Source organism: Orcinus orca, chromosome 1 (assembly GCF_937001465.1).
Source record: "Orcinus orca chromosome 1, mOrcOrc1.1, whole genome shotgun sequence".
Taxonomy (NCBI): domain Eukaryota; kingdom Metazoa; phylum Chordata; class Mammalia; order Artiodactyla; family Delphinidae; genus Orcinus; species Orcinus orca.
The window spans coordinates 96386963-96410666 of NC_064559.1; the positions used below are offsets into that span (position 1 = coordinate 96386963).

The 23704-nt window shown below is 46.1% G+C and overlaps 2 protein-coding genes across 4 annotated transcripts in view; one reads left to right on the forward strand and one right to left on the reverse strand.

Annotated features, from left to right (window-relative positions):
- Positions 1–1451: 1451 nt before the first annotated feature.
- NCSTN (nicastrin) lies at positions 1452–14381 on the reverse strand. 2 transcript variants are annotated; one of them, XM_004284429.2, is made up of 17 exons: positions 14224–14356; positions 12883–12987; positions 10837–10960; positions 10284–10405; positions 9712–9857; positions 8809–8959; positions 8405–8514; positions 7993–8145; positions 7216–7320; positions 6955–7032; positions 5933–6105; positions 4358–4460; positions 4148–4243; positions 3754–3841; positions 3335–3489; positions 2883–3095; positions 1452–2254 (listed from the first exon to the last, which is right to left on the reverse strand). In XM_004284429.2, exons 1-17 carry the CDS (start codon positions 14306–14308, stop codon positions 2132–2134), a joined length of 2130 nt encoding a protein of 709 aa, XP_004284477.1. In that variant the 5' UTR covers positions 14309–14356; the 3' UTR covers positions 1452–2131. The 2 variants fall into 2 exon arrangements, with proteins under 2 accessions (XP_004284477.1, XP_012393961.1); XM_012538507.3 differs by lacking the exon at positions 1452–2254 and adding an exon at positions 2440–2772 and having other exon boundaries at positions 14224–14381.
- Positions 14382–14415: 34 nt separating this feature from the next.
- COPA (COPI coat complex subunit alpha) overlaps positions 14416–23704 on the forward strand; it is a 50306-nt gene continuing 41017 nt past the window's right edge. For both annotated transcript variants that reach the window (XM_033414316.2, XM_004284431.4), the window contains exons 1-5: positions 14416–14573; positions 17325–17438; positions 17627–17700; positions 21427–21507; positions 23306–23382. In XM_033414316.2, coding sequence (XP_033270207.1) covers positions 14534–14573; positions 17325–17438; positions 17627–17700; positions 21427–21507; positions 23306–23382 — 386 coding nt within the window. In that variant the 5' untranslated portion in view covers positions 14416–14533. The remainder of the gene's footprint in view (positions 14574–17324; positions 17439–17626; positions 17701–21426; positions 21508–23305; positions 23383–23704) is intronic.

Genomic DNA, 23704 nt, shown 5'->3' on the forward strand with positions numbered 1-23704 from the left:
GTTTTTTGGTTTTGTAATTTCTTTTTGGGGGGGAGGGGGAGGTAGGGGTAGCATGGAAGGCAGAAGACAAGCTGGTGCTGAAGATTCCTCCCCAGGAGGAGACCGGAGGACAGAAAACCCTACATCCTGTACCCCTCTCTTGCCCACCCCATCCACTGATTTTGCCTAACTCTCTGCTTCCCTGTTCAGCCCTCTCACTGGTTCTCAGCCACTTCCTCGTTTCCAGAAGCTGCCAGCAGGATGAGGGAGCTTAGCGCTCTGTCCACTGGGAGACCTGTTGGCCGAGGGAGGCATGGAGTGGGCCCAGGCGATGGTGGCAGCTGTGCTCAACTCCCGCCAGCACAGTGCACAGCTTCTCCAGCTCAAACTGGGAGGGGTGTGGTGGAGGGGAAGCAGCGGGGTATAGTTCCACACCCCAGAATCCCAAACATGCCCCCTGAGGGAACTTGGCGGGAAACCTCGAGAAAAATCATCTCCTCTCAGCAGGATTTGAAAAGGTAGTCTAATCAGGAAACTAAGAGGAGTGCTTGGGACTCTGAAAATGGCCAGGTCTTTTCCACCTCTGCTGTCTTCGGGCACGTTGCAGACAGGCCCTTGGCCAGCAGCTAGCGGAGAAGGCTGGCTTCAGGCGCCACTCCCACCGGTTCGCGTCCCCCCTCAGTTGACTCAGCCCCTGCCCATCATCTAGCAGTTCTGCTATCCTCCAGAATTCTGCCTCTGTGAAGACCCAGGGAATGAGAGTATCTCCAAAGAGCAGAGATTCCCTTTCTAGAAGGGTCCAAAACTACCCGTTTTGGTCTACCAAACGCCCACTGACAGCACAAACCGCTTAGCGTGCCACCCAAGGGCCTTTGTGACCTGGCCCCAGCCTGCCTGCGGATCCTCACGGCTCGGGAACTCTGAACAACCTACCATTCTCAAGCGTGAGCCATGCCTTTTCTTGGCTCGATGCTTCCACACCTGGTGAGCTCTAAATCACCACCCAAGTGCCTCCTCCTCTCTGCAGCCTTTCTAAATGCCACCCCCACTGCCCTGAACCCCTCCATGTGCTACCAAAGCACTCTGGAGAGGCTGCAATTTCTCCATTTACTACACCTAGTTGTGAGTGTATGTTTCTCCCTTTAGCCCAAATGTGAGCTACTCAAGGGTCAAGGCTGCTGTGTTCCCTTCATCTCTGGACCCCAGCCCGGGCCTCAGATAAGGAGAGAAATGTCTGTCGAATACAAAGTGGGAAGAAACCGTGCTAATGTCGCTCTTGTAGAGGGAAACTGGGATTCCAGGGCTCCACAAGGAACCCTTCTGCCAGAACTTCCACTGTTGTTGACAGAGCCTTACTACTCGGGCTCTCTGGGGACTCAGAAGAGAGCATGTGAGGTTACGATTCCACGACTCCAATCTGGGATCACTGAACAAGGGGGCTCAGGAAGAATAACAGGTAATGGTACAGGACATGTGGGAGAGTCTGTTTTAATGAGACTCGTTATTTATATATTTGTATACATGTACACGTACACACACAAAAAGAAAAAAGAAAACAAAAATAGATATTACAGCTTAATAAAAATTACAACTGAGCACTGTGGGCTGGAGGTGGGATACCCACCCAGCAGCACACCCACCCTGACGTGCCATCTAAGGGCCTTGAGACGGGACAGCAGGAGGGAGACAGGAGGCTCAGCCCACAGATGGCTCCTGTCCTCCTCAGGGCTTCCTTGCACTTTGTTCCTGGCATTCACCCCTTCATGTCCTTCCTGGTCAGGAAGGGGGCGAGGGGCGGGGAGCAGAAGGAGGTATAAGGTGGGACGGAAAAACAAGAGGGATCCTGAAGAAGGGAAAGTTAGGGTAGGTAGCCAGGAGTCAAAACAGGAGCAAGAAGCTTCTATTTGTCATCCCAGGATTTGGCAGGGGTGAGGAAGAAGACACAGGGAAGGGGAGATGGGAAGGGGAAGATGGGGGCGGCAGGTAACTCGTTTCTCTCTCACTGTCTCTTTTGGGCAGTTCCACTTTATGTTAATGTCAGTCCGAGCCAGGCCCAGAGAGGTTCCAGTGACAAACTAGTGGTTTATGTCCCAGTGGGATAGATGATCTAGGAAGTGAACTGCAGAGCTGGCAGGAAAAGCTGGGGTCCTCTTCAGTAAGACACAGATCCTGGTTCCCGGGGAGCAATGAAAAGGACATCGGCTTTGGCATTGATGCAGTAGGTGACGACAAGAGAGAAGACGAGGACGCCGAAGCCCACCATCAGGGTGATAAACTGCAGGAGGGGGTGGGCAGGGAAGGAGAAAGGTGCTCTCAGAACTCAGTGTAGTTGTGGGTAACTGCTTGGGGCTGGGAGCCAGGGCACTGGAACTCCAGAGCTGGCTCCAAGCACCAAGTACTGAGCAACCATAGGCAACGTCTCCCCATTTGAAAAGAGGAGTAAAGTACCTCTGTCCTTGCTTCTGCCTTTTTTACTTAGATTTTAAGCATCCAGAAGGTAGGGCCCACGACTTTGATTCTCTTGTGGCCAATTACGTGACTGACTCACTTGTGACAGGTGCTCAGTAAGTTATTAGATTGACTCGTCCTAGCGATGGCTCGTGGACATACCGGATGGGAGTGGAGCTGCGGAAGGGCTACATAGGGTCCACAGGGGAAGGCATATCTCTTTGGGTCTCCATGGGAACATATGTCCAGAATGAACACATACGTAAACTATCAGTGAAGACAAGCTTCCTAATGGCGCATGCTGGCTGACCAGGGACAGATTTGCAGCAGGTTTTTGTGGCAAATCTGGGGCAAATGGGAGATGGAAGGGGGTAAGAGACAAGAGGCAATAAAAAGAGGTCAAATAGACCTCTGCCACCTCCCCCACGCCCCACCCTCCCCAACCCGTGTCTCACCTCCAGCTCTTTGCTGGCTATCAGAAATATCCGGGCGCGGATGTCTTTCCAGCGGCTCTCAGTCCATGTAGAGTATTCAGTAGAGCCCCACTGCTTCAATTCGAAGGCAGGGGACAAGGCCCTGGCGAGTCGTGCCGTGGAACGCACACACCGGGGACGCCGGTCTGTCTCATTGGAATTCAAAGGGCCCTGAACCCAAGCGTACTCGTACAGCTGCACAGAAGACAGGCCACAGCAAACGGGCTGACAGGATCCTCTCCCTCTCACTCCCTTTACCCTCTAGATGGTCCGTTTTTACCCAGGTTACTGCCTCTTCAATACTCAAGTTCAAAGGGCTGCAACCCTCCACCTCTCCTTCCCAATCTCTTGGGTCCAATTGGGCCTAGGAGATCCACCAACTTTCCCAAGGGACGGGGACCCTTGGGGCGCCTCCAATGTCCACTACCACTCACATCCTTGTTTTCAGTGGGGACTTTACTCGGATCCTGGCACTGCTCTCGGGTAAGGTCGATCACCTTGCCAGTCAAATTTGCCAAGGCATACTGTACAACGTAAGTGGTGTTGGTGGGGCTGGAGACGGCGATGTAATGCTGAAGAGGCCCGTCACCTGACCAGATACCACAAGGGAAGGGAGGATTTGGTGGGTGGAAGGTGGGGTGCAGATGGTCAGGGATAGGAAGAGCCCAGGGACAGGCAGGAGCCAGAGAGGAGAAAGTTAAGAGAAAAGGATCCAACAGATATCAGGAGGAAGAAAGGAAAACAGGGGGTAAAGAAAATAGGAAAAAGGAGAAAGGAAAGATTAAATCAAAATGATGACTTTTTCTCTATCCCTTCCCTTCGTTAAGGGTCCCATCGCACACCAGGTGCTTACCCAAGTAGGACCTTAGGTCCGGTCTGAGGATAGACTGGAACCACGAGTTGTTGGCTCTAACCAGGAACCCATAGAGCAGGCGGGTAACCTAGGATTGGGACAGGGAGAAGAGAGACCCCTGTGACTTGGAGCCCAAGGAAAGAATTATTAGTGGAGATCCAGTCATGGGGTAGGAACCAGACTGGCCAGACACTGGGGTTGGGGAGACGGTGGCTGGTCACAGGATGCAGATGAGGCTCACCCGAGAGCCCTCTGGGGCATCAGTGATCCTCACCTGCACATCCAGGGCCGCTGAATGCCAAGGTTTGGGAAACTAGGCAAGGGACCAGGATAAAGGATGGGGTAGCCTGCTGTGTAAACAGACAGAAAGGAGCCAGGGCCCACTTGCTCTTACCGTTTGGGGATCGGCCTGAATGGTGTCGCTGAAGTTGGTTCCTCCTGCGAGCTGGTACAGTGCACGTCCCAGCACCGTGGCCACACCTGCCAGAGCCTGTAGTAGGTGAGGAGGTGGCTGAATGGCCCAGGTTCTCTGACCTCCAACACGAACATGCTAGCCGTCTGCACTGTGTTCCCCACGCTCCCACCCAGCCTGGGTGGGTGCTACCTTGGCAGTATCTGTCACAAAGTTCAGGTCCTCTTCAGGGCTCTGCCCTTCAGGGTAGGTCACATTAATGTTCTCAGCAGTGTCGTAAATGCTCTGGTAATAGCTGCCAGGAAAGCCAGCATGAGCCTTGGCTGCACTCAGCCAGGGCCCTGCCCTTTCCTCCCTCAACTGTCCCTTCTGCAGGAACTTGGGATCTCAGTTTTCCTCATACAGGGAGGAGGGAAGAGAGAAAATCAGGATTCCACATTGAAAAGGCATAGAGAATGGCGAAGTAGGAGTGAGCGTGGGAGTGCTTAAATACAAAGACTCGCCTGACCGACAAGATAGAAAACGTAAATAAGATCACAATGCAGGAACCGTTCCTTCCTGGGAGATCTTTAAACGTAAGAGACACTTCCGTGTCATTTGGGTCGGAGATACAGGAGGGTGGCTAAGACGACTCTCAGAGAACCCTGCCATACGTTATCAGAGCAATCATATGATTGTTTCAATGTACATTCATACTGAAGGTGGCTGGGAGTAGAGGGGGACGAGCAGGTCTGTCCACAAATATGTAACACTACACTGGGTCAAGCCACCCTGATGCTCCTTGGGAAGCCCCAAGACAGATCTTAGAAGAGAAGCTAAGAGGAGAGCGCTCCCAGCCTCTACCATCACTGAATGCCTGCCCCCCACAGAATCAAGTCAGCCTCACGGCCAAGTCCAACATATGTTCAAATGATGAATCACCCCTCACCACAAAGTGATACAGAAGACAGGTTTGGAGAAGAGAGCTGACCCTATGTATCAGAACCGTCACCGCCCTAAATAAATGAGAAGGTGCTACTGGGTGGGGGCTGGAGAACCAGAGCTTATGCATTTTTACTCAGAAACTCACTTGGCCTGTTTTGAGAAGGGAAGGAAGGCTGGGGGCTTAGCAATCCAGCCTGAGTCAAGTCCCCTGTTACCCTAGGCCTCAAGTTAGGGGCAGTTTAGAGGTGCCTAGGACCAGGAGAGAGGTGATTACCAGGGCCTCATCCTTTATTGCTGGAGCCCCCTCAGCTGTAGGGACATTTTTACACCGACACTGAACCACGCGCACTTACCACATGGCAAGAACATGTTACATTTCACAGAGTATGAGTACTGTCTGCGGCACCCTTGGGCGGGCCATAGGCACCCTTGGGCGGGTCATAGAGAGCAGGGACAGCTCTCTGTGCTCCAGCCAAAGAACCTCCAACATCATTCCGCCGCGCGTTTGAGATGATGCCCTCTGCTGGCAGCCCTGGGGAACTCAGGCCCCTGGAGAGCTTTGGAGAGGTGGAACCACAAATGAGGAGGATTGTGCTAGGAAAGGGCTCAGGGTGAGGACTGTTTTCTAAGATGAAATGTCAAGTCAAACGCGGGGACCAGGTTAGATGTGAAAAAGACACTGAGCAAAGAACACAGATTGACCTGAGATTTTGGTGAGGGTCGTGTGGGGACAGGGGCGAGCAGTGATCTCTCTTGACACAGAGACATTTCTCTCTATGGACCTCTGGCTGCAGAACAGATTCTCTTTGGGAACAAAGAGGACGCAGGCTAGGTGACTCTTACTGGTTTTGGAAGACAGCAGAGTGGTCAGCAAGAACAACGCCAGAGATGTTTTGAGCTCGAAGAAATCGCTGCAGAGAAGATGGTGGGAGAGGCTGGGACCGATTCAGCCTCCTGAGGACTACAGTAGGGACGCCAGCACCGCTCTTCTCCAGGGTGGTCAGGAGCTCCTCCACCTGGGGGATGAGGGGCATTAGCTGATGGGATGCACTGGGGAGAGGAAGCAGGAAGGGTCTCTCTTAGACCTGAAACACTCTCTACTTCAAGTCCCCAATCAGTTGAGCAGCCCTAAATTCTCCTAGGTCTAAATCCTTCAAGCCTTTTGGGATCAAGGCTCTCTGAATTTTCCTGCAGCTCCCACCATCCTGTTTAACTTACGGCACAGAGAAGTAAGAGGCCTGTGGGTTCTTTTTTTTCATATTTACAGGTAAACCCCACTGTCCTCAGGACACTGTCTTATCCTCAGCTGATGTTTTACTTATTATTTGCTGTGTAGAACTGGAGGAGCAAAAACTAATACAAAACAATGCTGAATGCCACACCAGTAGCCCACTCTGTAAGGGCTGTAAGAAGCCAGAGCAGGGATGACACTGAAGCTGGCATGGCAGGAAGAGGACCTCAGGGAAAAAAACAGAGGGTCTTGAACAAGGAGTGAGGAAAGTGGAAGACAGTTTGGGTAGGGAGTCTTACACAGCCAGGATGAGGAAGGGCAGCCAGGACAGCTGGGTCCCTGGGGCAGCAGGAGAGAAAGGAGCCACTCACATCCTGTCCTTAATGGGCAGTGATAGTTCACTAGGCACCGAATGATCAGAGGACCATCCATCCCAGGGAACCAGTGACAGAAGCTGAACTCATGGTTTTTCCCGGAGAGCTGTAACAGCCGGGTGTTCACCCTTTGGCCAACACCCAACCTAAGGTCCTGTTTCACAGGCCCTGGAGGCTGGTGCGGATAGGGCCAGGGCGAGAGGGTGCCCATGTTCTGAGCTGTTGAAAGGGGAAGTGAGGGGAAGAGATGCTCAGATTACCTGGTTCTGTACAGTTTCATTTTTCTGAGACATGGGGTCTGTGTGCATCCAAAGCTCTAGTGAATTTCTTAAGGCCACCTGAGGGGAAGATGAAGAAGCAACATTTATAATTAGTCTCCCATTCTGGCCCATATCGGGGAGAAAAGAGTGGGATCAGAAGTCAAGGGAAGAGGTGGTGGCACCTGCAGTGGGTACAAGAGAACAGCAGAGGTGAAGCTTTAGGAGGTAGGAAGGAAGGGGTGGAGGATACATGCTGCACACCTGTCCCAGCTCCACGAATGAGTCAATGTTCTCTAACTGCACAGGAAACTTGCCATTTTTCATATCGTAGACCATTCTTGAGCTGCCAATGTAGTCAAAAGTTTCCTGAGGGATGGAGATGGGTGGGAAAGGGAACAGAGATTCCAAAGTGTTAGGGCAGTCTCAGTGCCTTGGGGCCAGATCATCAAAGCTGTAGTTACAAAGGTTACTGTCTGTGTCATCTCAACTGCTGTCCAGCTTAGTCATGTGACTCTGCCCTCCTCCTTACCCCAGCTCCCAGCTGTGGCTATGCCTCACATGTATGTGTCACAGGACTTCTCGAGCCCAGATGTGGGGAGAGCAGCCTAAGTGGAGGCCCAAGGCAAACATCAGCTGCTAACCGTCTGCTTTTTGCTTCTCCCCCACCTCGGCCGACTGAGCCACGGCTGCTGTTCCTTTACCCTAGGGCCAGTCTGTGGTGGCAGTGGGGAGAGGCAGGAGCCTCAGGGCTCCTGGGTGGAGGTGGCAGGGAAAGGGTCCAGAGAATGTAAAAGAATGTTTCAAATAGACCGTATCCGTAGGGGAGTGAGGGAGTTGGCAGTATACCAATTCCAGGTCAGGGTGCAAAGGCTTCCTACAGTGGGGGAATCTGAAAGGGAGACACACATAGACACATCTAGAAGCTCTCTGGTGAATAACAATTAAGTCAAGTGCTGAGATCGTCCCCAAACAATGGCCACTCCCATCTTTACCACCCGCTCCTTCCCAGCCATCCCACCCCAGCCAAAGAGCCCTCACCCCTTGGAAGAAGACAAACATGACATTGCGGGGCAGGGTGGTCACATCGGGCGCCTTCTGCAGAGCTTCAGCTGCAGCCAGCTGAGTGACGAAGGAGGCAACAGCACTTTCAGCCCCTGGGGCCACATTCCAGAAAAAGGAACGACTGTCCAGCTGGGCACGGCAGACAAGGCAGGGGAGGTACACTTTGAAAATGGAAATTCGGGACAGGCCCCAATCCCCCTCTCCTGTTCTGGCCAAGAAAATATTCATGTCCTGCGGCGATGGCTAGAACCCCAGAGTCCCACAGCCCAGATCCCTCTCTGTCTGAGGCTCCCCACTGTAGCAACTCAGACACCTCATATGCCCAAAACAGGCCTGCCTGCCCTTTCTGTGCCAGCCCCGCTCACCCTGATCAGGGGCCAACACTCACCCGGGTGGCAGCCACCACAACCTTGTCATCGGGCTCCAACGTCTCAGAGGTATTTACAGGCTTAAGCATGCTCCATACGTTGTAGTCGGACAGGGGGTCACAGACGATTTCTGAGCAGGACACAGACAGTGAGAGATCAACAGGTAAGGGAGAAGGTAGCTACAGAGAAGGCCCAGAAGACCTCTCTGTAAGTCATTTTCTGTCTCCACTCCTCCACGTTGGTTTCTCTGCCACCGTCCACTTCTGGGACAAGCTGCCTCGATTGTGTAGAACTGTTTCCACTTCTCCCACCCAGTGCTCCCTACCTGTGCCCACTCTATCTCGATAGTGGTCTCACCCACATTCCCTGGCCTGACCCCTCCTCCCCACCCCAGGGCACCCAGCTTGCCTCGGACCTGTCCTACCTGGGTTGATGCTGAAGGAGCTCTGGATGAAGCTGCGTCGCATGCAGGTGACGGTACTGATGACGGCGTGCATGTGTGAAAAGAGCTGCATGGCGCACAGTGGGAAGGCCGGTGCTGAGCCGTTCTGACTCAGGTTGTGATCGCGGTAGCACTACAAGGGGAGATGAACCCTGATGAGGCAGCTAGCTGTGGAGTCCATCCCATAACTCCCAGAAGGAGGAGGGCCCAGCTCCATTCCCACATCTGTCCCTGAGCTAAGTTGTCCTGGTACAACCACAGGAGCTATACGGTCAAAGAGAAAAACTCACCAAGAGGTGCCAAGGGGCACAGAGTCAATGACTTAGTTGGGGCAGATGAAATTACCCTATACCAACAGCCTGCCCCAATTCGGAGCTTCAGCCACTGTTCCTAATGTGATTTGCTGTAAAGAGCACCAAATTGAGAGATGAAAAATGAAATTCAAGATGTTTGCACATCAACTCACCATGTAACTTTGGACAAATCTCTTAACTGCTCTATGTATCAAAATTAGAGAACATTAGATTAGAATTAGAGAACATTAGAGCTAAAAAGAATTTCAGAAATTACTGAATTGAATCTCTCAATTTCTAGTCCAATGCTCTTTCTTACCACACTAAGGGTTCTTAACCAGGACTCTATACCTTATCTCATATTAAGTATTCTTTATGTTTTCTTCCAGTCTAAATGTTATATTTAATGCTATTAATTTCAGGCAGGAGAGAAGACAGGGGAATGTGAGAAAAATAAACCTCTTGGCTCTTCCTGGAGCAACTGTTTTTCAGAGGGTGTACTAGTAGAATAAGACTCTCTCTAAACAGGAGAAGAGCCTAAAAAATCATTCTCTTTCTAAGTGGGATTGCTAGGAGCTGGCAGAGTCATTACCTGCTTAATGACATTGGTTTCATTTTCATCTTCAAGAAGGAAGATGGGGAAACTGAAGTCTTCATAAGCCAAGCCATCGCCCAGGGGGTTCCATGCTATCTCTCTGCAGTGAGCAAACTCTGGCCCATAGGAGTTGGAGTAAACACCTGAAAGGGAGGACAGGGGATAGGATGTTGGGACACCAAGCACTCAGGGACCAGGTAAGGAAGGAGGGCTAGGATATCATAGGATTGGGACTAAGAGTTCTGAAGGAGGCGGTGACTCAAAGCAAGTATCAACCTATCACCACCTACAGTAAAACAGACACTGGTATCAGGGAGCCCTAAGCTGGGCAGTTAGGGATCTGAGCATGTGACAAAAAGGGAGGATGGAAGGTAAGCAGAAGAAAGGTGAGCAGGAGAGAGAAGGGATGAGTGGTAAAGACAAAGAAACAAATCTTCTGTTTGGGAGTCAGTTGCTCACACTATACACAGACAGACGCACACCTCTTCCCAAGCCCTCCAAGATGTGAGAGTGAAGCAACAATGAGCTTTGGGTGACAGCAGGCTCCCCTGATCCCTTGGGGCTCTTACCAAACCCATCATTGGGACACTGCACACTAGGAGAGAAGCCTGAGGCAGGACTGGGCTTGGCTAAAGACACTGCAAGACCAGCAATTCGGCTGGTTCTCCCCTTCAGCTTCTCCATCAGATTCCTGGAATAGGGTGACAATGCCATGAACAAAGGCAGGGAGGTTATCAGGCAGCCCGACATCCTGCCCCCTAGGATGGAAACAAATGGGGAGTTAGGGGAATCAACACTGTCGACTCATTTCTTGTCTTTTCGGTCTCTTAGCTTCTGAGTGAGAACCATGACCTGATCTGAACTCAGGGCTTAATCTCATCTACCCTGTCTCTGTGCACCCCTTCTTCCTCCCTGGGGTCCGTATTCAACTAGAGCTCTACTTACAAGGTCACCGAGACGATTCCTTTTAATGGCCCATCTTTTCTTCAGAGGATCACTCCACCCCCTGCCCTGATCGGACCAGGGCAGCCAAGGGAAGTTTTCACTCACAAGTGTGAGGACTGTTCACTGACACTTCCCCTCTCTGGATGCATTTCCTCAGCAGGAACACAGAGTTCTTACCTGGTAAAGAGCGTGCCCTCCAGCAGAACGACATAAGGGGGGTTAGGGCCATCGGTCAACACCCACTGTAGGTCTTCTTCCTTCTGTACTACGTGGATAACCCCTGTGTCCCCACTGACGGAAGCTGCCAGAACAGAATGGGTCAAATTAAAGCCCCCACAGCTGACCATTCTGACTTTGCTTCACTGACTCTGCAGATCATTTATCCCCCCCACAAAATGTCACAAGACATTGCGTAATGCAGCCAACTCTGGACTGTAACTGAAAGGCTGAACTACCCTGGCTCCATTTGAAGGCTACTAGGAGGGAATGGAGGACAAAAGAGGCCCGAAGTCTACTCATTAGAGACCTTGTTTGTTAAATGTCAGAAAGGCTCTACGATCTTCATTTTCTTGCCCTCTTCCCTCAACCTCATTTAGCCACATATACAAGATTCTGTAACAGCAGACACCAAAGTCTTTACACATGCATTTTCTCCATGAAATGGCAGGATCTAGATCTCAAGCTTAGAGTTCTAGCACTGAATCTTCCTTTGTGAAAACATATGTGTAGATTTCCTTGACCTCATAGCCTCCTTGGATCTCCATTCCTTTGCCCTATTTGGAAATGACTTTACTTGCTTTTGGCCAGTTTTGGGAAAGGTTAATCAAGAAGTTCAAGGAGTTCTGTAGAATAGTTTCCCAAATGATGGGCCTTGAATAGATTAGGTGTGCTGATATCGAGTCCTCTCATTGCTGGGGACCGAGGGTTTCCATAAACCCTACACTGGTCACCCCAGGCCGGGAGCAGACTCATCCATTACCCCAGGATGCTCTACAAATAACATTTTCTTTTATTTTAAACATTTGTTTATTTATTTGGTTGCACCTGGTCTCAGTTGTGGCAGGCAGGCTCGTTAGTTGCGGCATGCACGTGGGATCTAGTTCCCTGACCAGGAATCGAACCTGGGCCCCCTACATTGGGAGCTCAGAGTCTTAACCACTGCACCGCCAGGGAAGTCCCAAATAACATTTTCTATATGCTTCATGACAAAGACTGGAAGGCACCGCTCTAGAGGATGGACGATCCAGTCCAGAATGCCTTGAGTTCTATGTAGCAATACCCTCAAGTCCCTAGTGATACATGTAGAGACATCCTAGGGTCTCCCCACAAGTTTTCTCCCCACTCAAAACTGGATGTGTTACTCATAAATTGTTTTAGAGCAGTACTTCTCAACCCTGGCCACATATCAGAATCACTTTGGAGTTTTAAAAAATAGAGATGCTTGTGCTTTACCTCAGATCTACTCAATTTAAATCTCTAAAGGTGAGACCCAAGCATGTGTAATTTCAAAACACATCACATGGTCCTTTAGTAGGCATGAGAATTATGGCTCTAAACCAAGACACTGGAATACTTGTCATCAACCCGTACCACATTGACAGGGTAGCCTGTCTTGGAACACACTTACAAAACATACAGACAAATCTAAATCCTTTACTATTTCCTTTTGTAACTATTTGGTTTCTCGATGCCTTCTTCTTCAAAGAGTTCACTGCCTTAAGGAAGCCCATTTTGGTTCCAAAAAGAGCATTCAGAGTGCAGGTGATGAGTGGACTTCACAGAATAAGAGGCTTTTACTCCTTACAAAAGACTATAACTTTCTATCTAACCAACTGGGTGGTTAAGAGTCCTGGTTTAGAACTTAGACCACTGGGGCTCAAAGCCAAGCTTCATCACTTAATAGCAGAATGATCTTGGAAAAGCTATTCAACTTCACTAAGACTCAGTTTCATCATTTGTAAAATGGGGGTAATAACAGGACCTACTTATGGGGTTGCTGTGATGGTTAAATGAGATGTACATGTAAGAACCTTGTATGTAGCATTTCCTAAATGTTTGCTCTTATTAATTATCTCACCTGGTTTGACAAATGGTTCTCTATCACCTACTACCCACACCGCCTAATTTGTGTGCTACGACTCCCAAGCAGGACTTGGATTATTATACCTAGGGCACAGACTGAAATATCAATGGCCACGAACACAAATCCCAACCTCAACTCACACTGGCAGCCAATCTGATGAGTAGCGTTGAGCAGACGGACACAGGGAGCTGTTTTATTTAAGGGGATGTAGATCTTCTTCTCCACTGAGTTTCCTTCACACAAACCTGATCAGAAGATAAAAAGTATAAGAAGAAATTGAGAGACATTGGTACTAGCCTTCATCATGTCACAAATTTGTTGTATGGCTTGAGTATATCATACTTTCTAAAATGGGACTAATATCTATTCTTCTCACCTCCTGCGCACATTATTGGAACAAATAAATGCACCCAGCTATGCACCACAGAGAGTTACTACAAATCATAAAGCAACTGACATTGAAGCTAAAAGACAAAAAACTTGATTTGTCAAAGGAAAGGTATTTAACCTCAGGTGTACCTGCTTCTGGTTGCATGGACAACCACACTTCTGCTTTTCTCTTCTGTATGTACATGACTAATTAGTTAATAAATGGGTGCCAGTCTAAGAATATAGATCACAACAGCAAAAAAATCTTCTTGAGACATTTTTCCAGGGGTCTGAATGGAACTGGGAGAAAACTTATGCCAAACACACTGTCAGTTAATCTAACATCAGTAAGTCATTTGTGTGTGCCCACAGTGTGAGGCAGCTAGTTTCTCCTTTGGGGATTTTTAAAACAAACAATCTCAATTTGGGGGAAGATATCGTCGTGGTTATAAACAGGCATGTTTGTATTTTAGGGCTTGACCAACTAGAAAGCCATATACCAGAAAATAAATGGGTGTAAGCAAACACCTGTGCACATTATAAATGGCTAAAGTTTCTTGAGTCATTATTTCACGGCATAGACAGTTAAGAGAACTAATATCTTACCTTAGTTTCACTTTATTGATGGGACAAACTGAGGTGAAGTACAGGGACGCGGGTTTACAGTGGAATAACAGAGAAAGAAATAAGGCATTTACCTTCCTAAGCGCCGCAATGCACCCACAGAACCAAGCGCTTTTATCTTAAAAGTCTAAACGCACTGGGAAGAAAGCTGAACGCTAACTAACACCTGTCCTTTCTGATTGTGCGTGGGGTGGCTGGGGCCGTGGGGGAAACGAGATACCCGGACAAAGTAAGAGAAAGTGAGGCTGGAAGTCCAGGAAGAGGCCTGGAGGAGGAAATTGGTCTACACGACGTGCCGCGGGGGAGAAGGGACCTTCAGGTCCAGGCAAAGGGGGAACTTCTGTCGTGGGAACGAAAGAGAAAGAGGATTTACAGGGTGGGGGGACGGAGGGGCTGCGGGGACCAGAAGGGAGACGGCAGCGCTCGGGCCGGCCAGATCCGGAGGATTCTTCTTACAAACTGGAGCTCACGGGCGGGGTAGGTCTCACCTGCCAGTAGGACGCAGAAAGACACAAGGCGAAGGAGACTCCGACTTCCCAGGTCGGCCACATAGCCGCCGCCATCTGTGGCCATCTTGCGTCTCGGTTGAGCGGAAGCCTTGGTTCCCTCCTGGTCCGGCAGTGGCCTCTCTAGGCCAACAATGGCGTCGTCTCTGTGGCCCGGAGCTCCTGGGGCCGGAAGTTCGTGTCTGGGGAACTTCCGGGAGTCGCGGCTGGGGGACGCTGACGTGGAGGCAACCAAAGGACAGCAGGGAGTGTCAGGGCTCGGATTAACAGGTCGAAGCCGGAGATCTGAAGGATGCTAACCAAATTCGAGACCAAGAGTGCGCGGGTCAAAGGTAATGGAGATTAAAAGGGGAGAACGGAGGCTGGATGTCCGGGGCGGGCGCTGTCACCGGGGAAGAGAGAGAAGGTAGACTTAACGGGCTGAATTGGGCCCACCGTGCGAACCAGAGGAAGATGGGACCGAGGGAGGTTAGGCCTGGCGGGCGGTTCACCTGCAGTCCTGTCTTCTTTGGCGTGCCCTCGGGATTTGATTTTCCTGTAGTGGTTAACGAACCGCAGGAGGTTCCTTAGCTTCGCTTCTCTTCCCCTCCTCTCCTGGGGCCTGTGCCGCGACTTTTATTCTGCTCCCAAGGCCCTGTGACCTGTTGGTTTTTTGATGATTGTGTTGTAGAGAGTGGCCCTGGGGATCGAGTCTCGACCTCTGCTATTCGTGTCCGACTCTAGGTTTTTCAGAGACGAGCACTGGCTACCTCTCTTAAGGAGGCCTTGGGCTGCACCGTATCAACATCCAGTGCCTCCATTGGGCTCTATTGCCTACCTGGAAACAGGACATTGTTAAGTCTCAGTTTGCACAGGTTGCCGGATAAAATAGAGGATGCCTAATTGGATTTGAATTTCAGATAAAAAGCGAATAACTTTTTAGTATTGTTCACTTTTTATCTGAAATTCAAATTTAACTGGGCATCTTTATTTTTATTTCCTGAATATGACAACTCTAAAACTTGTGCATCAGTGGATGGAGGTGGAGGACAAACAACTGAAATTGCAATAGTAGTCTCTTAGAATGTTAGAATGAGAAAGGCAGAGACTTGGGGAAAAGATTTGTATCTTGAATATTTAGTAATATAAAATAAAAAAATTTTTAAATGTAGCATAGTAAAGTGGTTAGAAATTTGCTGTTTGGAGTCAGGTGGGCTTGTTTTGGAATCCTGAAACATTCGGTAACGAACTGCACGACCTTGGGCAACTTAACATTTCTAAATCTATTTCCTCATCTGTAATATGTGAATAATTAACATTCTTTTATAGAGAGAATTGAAATGAGAAACTATATGAAAGGTGACTGGCGTAGACTCAATAGCTCAGAAACTGGATGCCATTATTAATGTAAGAATAGATTCTGAGCAAATTCTAAGTCTCTTGGGAATCTTGGTTATGAAGAAGAGTACCATTAAGAATTCCTGGATGGTTGAAATGGGTCTTTATAATCCTCGAGTTTCTCTTCTGCTCCTAATTTCTTGTCGGGCAGTAGGGAAGGAAAGTCGGGGTGGGGGGGAGGATATCAAAATATTTGAGAGTAAATATCCATTAATGAGTGTTCCTGTATATAACGGGGGGGGGAATGAACAACCTAATGGAAAGTTTAGAAGAAGAAATTAAAATGTTCAATAAATAAATGAAAATACTCTTTATCTCACTAATAATGAAAGAAGTGGTCTTAGATTAGTAAAGCAAGCAAAACAACAAATAGGTGATAACATCCCATGTTGACCAATGTGTGCAAAATGGGTACCTTCAGAAACTTGGTGAGACTGTATGTTGATACAGTCTTTTTGCAATCAGATAGTATCTACCAAAATGTTAAATACACATACCCTATTCCTGAACAATCTCATTTCCAGTCTTTAGCCTAAATCAGTAATAATGCAAATAGGCTAGATTATGTGTGGAAGCATCTTCATTAGGTCCTATTTTCTGGTAGATAAAAGTTAGGAGAAAAAACTTAAATGCCCATGAGTAGAATAATTTTAAAATGTGGTGCATTTATACCTTGCAGTTATTAAAAAGAATGAGTCTACATTTATATGTACTTAAATGTAGTGAGATCCATTGTATATAGTTAAGTGAGGAAAGAAGTTTGCAGAACATTATAATGGTATCTCCATTTTCATAAAATGATATGGATTGCATTAAAAACCTGAAAGACTACAGTCCAAACTGTTAGCAGCTGTTACTTCTGTGGACTTCCATTTCCAGTCATGATGGAGTAAGACCAGGTTTATCTTCCCACCTTAAATACCTGCATAACTGAACAAAATGTGTGAAACAAAGGTTTTCAGACATTGGACAACAGGCAGTGCGAGAGTGATTCTTGAGAGAAGGGAAATAAACAAGATGAGTCCTATGATTGTTTTAGCTTACTACCTGGAAAGAGTTTCCAGGCTGCAGTACAGGGAGGGGGGAAGAGCCCCGTGGTCTCACTGAGGAGACAGAGTTTAGAGTTCAGGGAAGTCAAGACAGCTAGAAGTTGCTGGGCAAAATACTAGAGAAGAGGGAGCTGCACAGAGAACCGTAGAGTTCTGCAGGGGATCCTGTCAGGACTTTGAGTACTAATCTGCACATGCATGTGAAGAAATGACCCAAAGCCTGGGAAAGAACCACTAGAGAGGAGAAGGCAGAACAATCCCATATTGAGCTCACATACTGGCCAATACAGACCTCCTGATACTACAGGGCATGATATAGAGATTTCAAATGGGTATTGCTTTAATAGTGGTGCCAAGTTAGACCTAAGCTAAAGGCTGCTATGGACCCATCCTAACAAAACTTAAAAAGCAAGCCTCAGAAGGACCAACTAATTCCAAGTAACTGCATCCTAAACCAAAGCCCAACGGTATCTAAAGAAATATAACAAAAAATCCAGCATGTTAATACCATAAAATTCACAATGTGTGGCATCCAGTCAATGAATGTATGAACCCAGGGTCAACCTAGCTGTCCTGTTTTCTTATCAGAGTTGGCAGGAGGTGACATCGTGGGGCTTATTTAGCTCATTGGACCATTGTCTGTTTTTTTTCCCCCAGGACTCAGTTTTCACCCCAAAAGACCCTGGATCCTGACCAGTTTACACAATGGGGTCATTCAGTTATGGGACTATCGGATGTGTACCCTCATTGACAAGTTTGATGAACATGATGGTAAGATAACAGTTTCTAGGAGGAAGCTAAAAGAGATATAAATACTTATTGTCTTCTGGAGTAGTTTCAACTTTCTTTAGGATTATAGAGCATGGGAGGGATAGAACTGGAAAATTCTGAATAAGAATCACCTTAGAGACTAGGAAGCATAACTCTCTTTAACGTGTATTGCCTGCCTTCTTCCCCAGGTCCAGTACGAGGCATTGACTTCCATAAGCAGCAGCCACTGTTTGTCTCTGGAGGAGATGACTATAAGATTAAGGTATAGAGGGTCTGTCATGACTGGGAGTAAAAGACAGGCAATGTGAAGTTTGGGAATTATGGAAGGGACTAAAAACCCAGACATCTCATTCATACAGAGCTCAGGCTTTTGACATTATCCAGAGCACTTATCCAGCAGACATTTATTGAATGCTTACTGTGTAGCAGGCACTGTTTTATATTTTTGGAATTCAAAAATAAATAAGAAATGGTTTCTGCTCTGAAGAGCTTTTGTTCTAATGGAGGAGTTAAATATATAGCCAAATAATAGCGTGTACAGTTTAGTGAGTAATACAATAGAGAGATAACCAAAGTGAAATAGGGAAGGACAATGTCGGTACAAAGACAAAAAGATATGACATAGCTGGATACATTTGAGAAACTATAATTAGTTTTGTGTGGATAAAATCTGGACAAAAGGTGAGAGAAGGAGCAGAAGATGAGAAGGGCCAGATTATGGAGTATCTCTTTGTAGTGCTCAGAAGTTTAGATGTTATCATACAAAAAATAATGAGTCATTAAAGGCGTTTAAGTAGAGGAGTGACATCAGATTCACATTTTTTTGAAAAGGTTACTTGAGTGGCAGTATAGAGAAAAGAGGCAGATACCAGTTAGGAGACTCTTACAAAAGTCCATGTGGGAAATGAACAGAGCATGAGCTTAGGCAGTAACATTAAAAATGGAGAGGAGATGGGGGACTTCCCTGGTGGCACAGTGGTTAAAACTCCACGTTCCCGATGCAGGGGGCCTGGGTTCCATCTCTGGTCAGGGAAGTAGATCCCACATGCATGCCACAACTAAGGAGCCCGTGTGCTACAACTAAGGAGCTGGTTAGCCACAACTAAGGAGCCTGTGAGCTGCAACTAAGGAGCCCGTGAGCTGTAACTAAGAAGCCTGCCGGTCGCAACTAAGGAGCCCACGTGCCGCAACTAAGACATGACACAACCAAATAAATAAATAAATAGGACTTCCCTGGTGGTGCAGTGGTTAAGAATCCGCCTGCCAATGCAGGGGACACAGGTTCGAGCCCTGGTCTGGGAAGGTCCCACATGCCGCGGAGCAGCTAAACTCGTGTGCCACAACTACTGAGCCTGCGCTCTAGAGCCCACGAGCCACAATTACTGAGCCCGTGTGCCTAGAGCCTGTGCTCCACAACAAGAGAAGCCACTGCAATGAGAAGCCCATGCACCGCAACGAAGAGTAGCCCCCACTCACCACAACTAGAGGAAGCCCGCACGCAGCAGTGAAGACCCAACGCAACCATAAATAAATAAATGAATAAACAAACAAATAAATGGGAGAGGAGATGGTTGCATCTAACTGAACCAGAAAAATTTACTTCATGAAAAAAATAGTCTTCATAAGCTACCTCAGGGAGTTATAAATTATACAGAAGAACTTAGGTGACAGGCATGAAAAGTGACAGCTGCCTGTAGAGAAAAGAGGCATTAGAATTATAGGAAGGACAGTTCTTTCTGGTTTCTAGGTTTTAGGCACTGATCCCGGGGGCAGTTAGTGGAAGCTCAAATCACCTGGTAGGCCTCAAAAGCTCCTAAGGGTATCACTTACTTGTAATATTTCTAGTAGAGTGATGACCATTAAGTATTAATAATGGTTAACTTGGGTTCCTTATGATCTGTTTAAGAGAAAGACTGAGTGACATTGAAGAAAAAATTGTTTTTCCCCAAATCATTAAATTTTTGAAAAGGAGTTATCTTTCATTTGTACAAAATATCCAGATCAGTAGGGCAAATCATTAGAGACAGAAAGTTGATTAATGGTTGTCTGGAGTTTGGTGGGGGGTTGGGAGAAAATGAGGACTACTAATGGGTATAGTTTTCTTTTGGGGGTGATGAAATGTTCTAAAATTTATTGTGCTGATGGTTGAACAACTATGAATGTATTAAAAAAAACACTGAATTCTATACTTTAAATGGGTGAATTAGATGGGATTTGAGTTATATCTTAGAGCTGTTATTAAATAAAGAAATTAGCTAGCTGTTGGGTGTGTACTGCTATTATGCTGTGGTTTAAATTTATGTTTCTCTAATGAAAGTGGGATTGTCTCGAAAAGTTATGTTTATGGACCATAATATTGTTTGCTATACTCAGATAAATGTAATATTAGTGTAATCCTGATTTACAAAGAGAAAGACAGGAATTACAAATGGCCAAGGTCTAAAAACCCTATAGGTCTTTCAGAATTCACAGTGCTGGAATTTGATAGAGGACTATAAAGGAGTCAAGACAGTTTGAAGCTAGAAATATGAAAGTTTAAAATACTGAACTCTATAAGAGGAAAATAAGCTAGTTACAGGGCTTCCCTGGTGGCGCAGTGGTTGAGAGTCTGCCTGCCGATGCAGGGGACACAGGTTTGTGCCCCGGTCCAGGAAGATCCCACATGCTGCGGAGCGGCTGGGCCCGTGAGCCATGGCCGCTGAGCCTGCGCGTCCGGAGCCTGTGCTCCGCAACGGGAGAGGCCACAACAGTGAGAGGCCCACATACCGCAAAAAAAAAAAAAAAGCTAGTTACAGAATAGTATTTATGGTATGATCTAATTTTTGTGTGAAACTCAAACTCCACTGTGTACATGTATATTTATTTATAGATGACTCAACAGATGAAGGTGAAGGTACTGGAATATTTTCACTTTTCATGTTATTTACCTTTTCTCATTTCTGCTGCACATACCTTTTGAGCATGTACTAAGTGTTAGCTGCTATGTTAGGTGCTAGGGGTATAGTGTTGAGCATGATGGACAAGGACCCCACCTTTAGGGAGCTTACATTCTTTTTTGGACAATCAGACTTAAGGGTTATTCAAATTTGTTACAGGAAATGGGATTACCTTTTGTGATTTATGAAAGAAAATTTAACAGTTTTTAAGTAAAAATAGGAAAGAATAGTAACAAGCTGGCCTAGATAGATTATAAACAAGCGTTAAATGTTATAGAAGGAAAAAAAGGCATCTGACCTCTTATTTTTACATTTTTGGGAGTTTTTCTGGATGGGAAGTTTGAGCTGTTGTACACTTATGGTCCTGGTTTCAGCGTCTTCCTCAATTGTGTCCATTGATGCCTGATACTTTGGTAGTTGGCTTAATTTCTTATCTGAATATGATGTTTTTCTGCTTAGCTCAGCCTAACTGAGCAATGCAGTATTTTCCATAGTGATGAGTTAAAATATGTTTGCATGATAGATGAGTACAGACCATGAATATATGGGCATCATTTGCCATCAAGTTAGGAGTCTAACAAAAGATGATGCTATATATTATATCATTGTTTCCTTTGCAGTCATATCCATCCTACTTTGTCTTATCCTGAGCTAAGGTGATAGGTAAGCACTAAGTAAGGGATCTGTATTCAAGCGAAGAACACAATAATGCAGTAGAAAGAAGAATTTCAAGTTGAGCCTTAGATAAGCATCTTGTCTTACGTTATCAAATACAGATGGTTTCTTACCAGAAAAAAAGAAAAACCTTTCCATAATTTTATCTTTAGGTTTCCCTAGCCTTGCCCTTTTTCCCTCCCCACATTTTGTTTAGCTGACTTATATTTTCATTCATGGTCTTTTCCCCTCAAACCTTAAACAAGATTCCCTATCAAGATTCTTACCTATTTAAAAATGACAAAATATAAATCCAAACTTGTTTATTGAGAAACCTGGGCCTTATAGAGGTGCAAGACCTTATGTCCTATTCCTTAGTTGAATTTTTCTCTTCGCAGGTTTGGAATTACAAGCTTCGGCGCTGTCTCTTCACATTGCTTGGGCACTTAGACTACATCCGCACTACGTTTTTTCATCATGTAAGTAGCCATTGTGGCTCTTGTTTTAGAGCATTCTTCAGTTTCCCTGTAGGAATCTTCTACTTGCTCCTCAAGCATCCATGCTTTGATAACAGAATTATGTTATTTGTTCTTCTAGGATCTGTGAGGTGTTGACCTTTCTGCTTTGTTTCCTTCTTCAAGAGGAAGCACTCAGGGTTATATTTGAATTTAATTTAATTGGATTCAGTGGGCTTTATGAGGAAGGCATTGATTCTCTGTAGGGAAAAGCAGAGATTTGATTTTAGGTTTGCTGAGCTAGCACACAAAAGTTTGCAGGCTAATCACATGTAGGGTATTATTAAATAGTGTGTCTAGAGGAAGGTCAAGGTAAGATGCCATTTTGATGAGTTAACAAATGTTTTGAAACATTAACAATCCTGTGCTTTTATCCTAGGATTTTAGGGTCTGGTAGAGGCTATTCCTTTAGCCAAGCTTACTACCTTTCTTGATCTGTTAGGTATCACAGTAGACAGATACTGAGTTACAGATTAGAGACTCCCAACCTTTTAATCTAGTCCCAACCTGACTGGATTTCTCTATAATTATATGCTATTAGAATTCTACTATTCCTTGACTCTGAGTAAACTAAGTCTCTTGAATTAAGTAAGAAAGAATATAATGAAATAAGCAATAAATTCCTGGCTAATAATACTTTATTTCCTTTTTTAAAATTAAAAAAATTTTAGGATAGAATAGGAGACGATGAATGCTAAAATTATAGCTGAAACATTTGAGAATGAGGGCCATTCAATAAGATAATTTACTCAGAAGGAACTAATCGTCATTGCCATTCAGGGCTTGCTGAAGGCTCTTGCCTGGAACAAGTTGCCATTCAGCTGGAAAGTTATGAAAAGCTTATTTCCTTTTATTTTTTCAGTTTAATAAGTATATGTGTACCTTGTGCTTATTAAGTTCGTTGCTGAACACTGGAGATACAACTGTGACTAAGAAATACTTCCTTTTCTTAAAAAGCTTGAAGACTCTAAAAGGGCTGAATTGTTTTTACACGTTACTTTCTGCTTTGTTTACTGAGACTTGGGAATTTTTTGAGACTGGATGGTCTGACAGGGAGAAGTCAGACTTTAAAACAGTATTCCAGGGGCTTCCCTGGTGGTGCAGTGGTTAAGAATCTGCCTGCCAATACAGGGGATATGGGTTTGAGCCCTGGTCCGGGAAGATCCCACATGCCGTGGAGCAACTAAAGCCCATGTGCCACAACTACTGAGCCTGTGCTCTAGAGCCCGAGAGCCACAGCTACTGAAGCCTGCGTGCCTGGAGTCCATGCCCCGCAACAAGAGAAGCCACCATAATGAGAAGCCCGCGCACCACAAGGAAGACCCAACACAGCCAAAAATTTTTTAAAATAATAATAAATAAATAAATTTATTAAAAAACAAACAATATTATAATCTTAGGGTTAAAGAGAAGAAATCCTTTCACAAGATCTTAATTTACAAGATTATTTATAAATATAAATCATATATACATATGCACATATGTAAAAGTAAATGTAAATATGTTTTATACTATTTGCCTCTGAGAACCTATTATGTCTGGCTTCCGCTCTTAAACCTTATAGCTGAAAGTGCCGAAGCTGGGAAAAGCTGGTAGAATGGTAAGGAGGAATAGATAACTAGCCTGATAAGTCAAAATCTCTTAGAAACTAGCTGAGACGTTAGGCAACGGAATATTTCCTCCAAAGAGAGAAATGGGTTACAGCAGCCTGGAAGAACACATTTGTTTCATGTTCAAACCCTTTGTCTGGAATATTTTTCAGGAATATCCTTGGATTCTGAGTGCTTCAGATGATCAGACCATCCGAGTGTGGAACTGGCAATCTAGGACCTGTGTCTGGTAAAGCAGGAGACAGCTCAAAAAACTTTCATTTCCTAGTATTTTCATAATCAGCTTCTCTTCAGAATAATCATCTCCCTTCACTAATGGGTTATGTCCGCTGATTAATTACTGATTATATTTGTAAGACACTCTTGTGTATAAAATGATAAATACAGAAGCAATCTCATTAGTAATATATGAACCTGGATTTACTGGTCATTTCTTACCAGGCAAAGGAGGTCATATAGCTAGGCTTTTAGAACAAAATTTTTGGCTGGTTTTCAGTTCTGTTCCCGTGAAACCTGAGTCAAGATCTAGACTTCTGTCCTGCTTTGTATTT

Coding starts and splice junctions, on each gene's coding strand:
- NCSTN (XM_004284429.2), bottom strand. CDS start 14,308: ATGGCCACAGATGGCGGCGGCTATGTGGCCGACCTGGGAAGTCGGAGT. Junction 9,858..10,283: donor GTGTCCCAATGATGGGTTTG/GTAAGAGCCCCA, acceptor CCTCCCTTTCAG/GTGTTTACTCCAACTCCTAT. Junction 4,244..4,357: donor TTGTGACAGATACTGCCAAG/GTAGCACCCACC, acceptor CACCTACTACAG/GCTCTGGCAGGTGTGGCCAC.